This window comes from Rutidosis leptorrhynchoides, chromosome 9 (assembly GCF_046630445.1).
Source record: "Rutidosis leptorrhynchoides isolate AG116_Rl617_1_P2 chromosome 9, CSIRO_AGI_Rlap_v1, whole genome shotgun sequence".
Lineage (NCBI taxonomy): Eukaryota > Viridiplantae > Streptophyta > Magnoliopsida > Asterales > Asteraceae > Rutidosis > Rutidosis leptorrhynchoides.
In genome coordinates, this window is record NC_092341.1 from 358,385,371 (window position 1) to 358,388,402 (window position 3,032).

Below are 3,032 nucleotides of genomic sequence, written 5' to 3' on the forward strand. Positions count from 1 at the left end.
TAATATACAATTCATACAAATGTATAGTTGGATATTAATTTTGCATATTTGATTACTTTAAAGGAATGTCCTCTCTAGTAATTTTACATGTTAAAATATCAAATAATCTAAATCTCCCAAACACTCAGAAACTAATTATTTGATTATTACGATATCAAACAACATAATCAAATCCAAACACCATTTATCAAAATCACGTTTTACTGCAGCTGATTATTTATGATTATCTAAAACGTATAATCAATTTTTAAAATGCAAAGCCAAACACCCTCTTAGTCAATTCAAAGCTACACTTGTAACACTTGTTAGCAGTGTTGCAAAAAACGGGATTACATGGAGTTTAAACGGCGATTAATCAGAATTGTTGCTTTTCCGTTTCGATTAACGAAATTCGCTTAAAAGACAGTCAAAAACAATTAATCGGGTCAACGGCTATTTAATCGGGTCTAACACCGACTAATCTGGTCAAACTCCGATCAATCGGGTTAAAGACGATTGTTGTATTCGGATCGTATGATAACGTACCTTCAAAATCGATTCCGCTTGTTCATGTTCGTTTGATTTTATTGAATAAAATCGATCTGAGTACTCCGTATGTATTGGTAATAAGTACAATAAGTGAAAATAAAGAAAAGGTTAAAAGAATCGAAGCGCGTTCTTTATATCCACCGTCAAATTTTTTTCTTCCATTATTCTATTACTCGTATTACTTTCCATATTCTCTTGTATTCAATAAAATCACTTATAATTTTCAATTAAAAAACAAATACGTTTATATTTATTCATTATCTTTATATTTTAAGATATTTTGCGATTGAAATATTTAGTTTTTAGAGATTAATGTTAAATATATAAAATTTTAATACATTTGTACTTAAAAGTCAACATTGGTCAACATCCGATTAATTCCCGAATTACCGATTAATCTTTCTAAAGTCCCGACCGATTAATCCTCGAATAGCGTTTTTTACAACCTTGCTTGTTACCATTCAAATTTCAGTACATTATATATTATATAATTATATAATATTTTACCACATTTTTTTACTCCATAAAATATTTTCGTCTTTACACATATCTCTGTTTTTTTTTTTTTTGAAAAGCAAGGAAATTTATTAAACACACCAGAAAAGTACAGTGCTCAAAAATACAACACGAAACGAATTTACAACGCGAAAATTAAGGTTGCGAAGTAAGCAACCAATAAAAAAAATATTAAACTAGCTCGAGAGGAAGGAGTGCGGTTTGCTCATCCAAGCAATCCAATCGAATTTTTTTTCCCTTTGATCGGAGAGAAATCCATTCAAAAGATTTGACTTGGATTTCGTTTAGAGAAACCGAGGCACTCCATGAAGTTCCACGAAAATTTTTGTTGTTACGGTTCTTCCAAATGTAGTATGCACTTATCCATTCAATAGCTTACCAAATTTTATTCCCGAACGTAGACATCGAGACGCCGGAATTGCCTCTAAGTATCTCGCTAAAGCTAAGATTCACAAATGCACCCAGCCCCCACCATTGAAAATCCCGATTCCAAATGTCTTGTGCGTACGAGCAAAAAACCAAGGTATGATCCGTTGTTTCCAAGTCATTGTCACAAAGAGGGCATCTAACACTATGAAGATCAATACCCTTTTTGTCCAATTCAATCCTTACCGGTAATCTTTTCTTCATTAAACGCCACACAAAAATTTCAATCTTTTTTGGTACTAAGTTGTTACGCAAGGTACTTGTTGCATTACTAGCCGAAGCAAGGATATTCTCGTCGCATAATCCCGATAGTTTTTTGATTGTCAAGGGTTTTCCACCATCCAATGCCCATTCCCATGTATCCTTCTTGTCACCTATTTGAACATCCGACAGCATCAGTAGTGTAACGACCCTGGATTTTCCAACGTTTATTTATTAATAATTATTATTAATACTTGTGTTTAATGAATGTATTGTTTATATACATTTACTTGTTACCGCGATTAACTTTAAATGCCCGAAACGTCTTTGTGACACGCGTACATTACACGAATAATATTTTCAAGTATTATTTACATTCATGATTGATTTTATTAATCATTTTAATTAACTAAGGTTGTTAGTTAATTACTTGGGCTTTTATTGGATTAACTTGAGAATTACTTGAAACTTGGGCTTTTATTAGTATTAATAGACTTGAAAGCCCACCCTACTTCTTTAATGGACTTGTTAGCCCACTCTACTTAACTAAATGGATTAATTAGCACAACACACATGCAAGTAATACTTTCAAACATAACTAGATGGATTAAGTTGCATGGAGAATCTAGTTACACATCTTTCCCATAACAACACACCTTATATCCAACTTTTAAGACTTTAACATGCAAGACCTAGTGAACAAACTCCTTCCCCCTCCCCACATGTTGAAACTGTCAGCTTTGGGAGTAGCAAAGGAGGATTCAATTTTTTTTTTGTGACTTATCTACTAGTATCCTCATCTCACTCTCTCACTTTTACACACACACAAAAATACTTGCATCCTTTTCTCCATTTTCTCTCTAATTCTTGTAAGTAACTTGAAGCTTTTTATTCTCTTCTTTTCTTTGGAAAACATAATCATATACATACATATACATCATCATCTTTTGTTCTTTGTTGTTGTTTAATTCTTTGTAGTTGTTAGTTGTTGTTGTTACTTACTAATTATTAAGAATCAAACTTGTTAGTTTGATTCTTCATATCAACTTATTCTTAAAAGACATACAAGAACATAAACTTACTAGTTTATGATTCTACCTTTATTGTTAAAAGATTGAAAGTTCATGTGTTGTTAAACTCATACTTGTGATTCATGTTTATAAACTTAAAGTTTACATTCTTAAAGATCAAGCCTTGGCTTGAATCTTTAAAGTATGAACAACCATGACTTGTTACTTGTCTAAACTAGTTTATTACTTCATTCCTTGTAACACCCCAGCTTAACATTGTAAAGACCCGTCCTAATCCATCAGGACGAAGTCCATATCGATTATAAATGATTCACAACAGTTGATTACATC

The 3,032-nt window shown here is 31.9% G+C and overlaps 1 protein-coding gene across 1 annotated transcript; it reads right to left on the bottom strand.

The window, feature by feature from the left end:
* Nucleotides 1-1,419: 1,419 nt before the first annotated feature.
* LOC139869234 (uncharacterized) lies at nt 1,420-1,866 on the bottom strand. The gene has a single exon (XM_071857552.1). The coding sequence runs from the start codon at nt 1,864-1,866 to the stop codon at nt 1,420-1,422; it is 447 nt and encodes a 148-aa protein (XP_071713653.1).
* Between the last annotated feature and the right edge of the window lie 1,166 nt (nt 1,867-3,032).

Coding starts and splice junctions, on each gene's coding strand:
- LOC139869234 (XM_071857552.1), bottom strand. CDS start 1,866: ATGCTGTCGGATGTTCAAATAGGTGACAAGAAGGATACATGGGAATGG.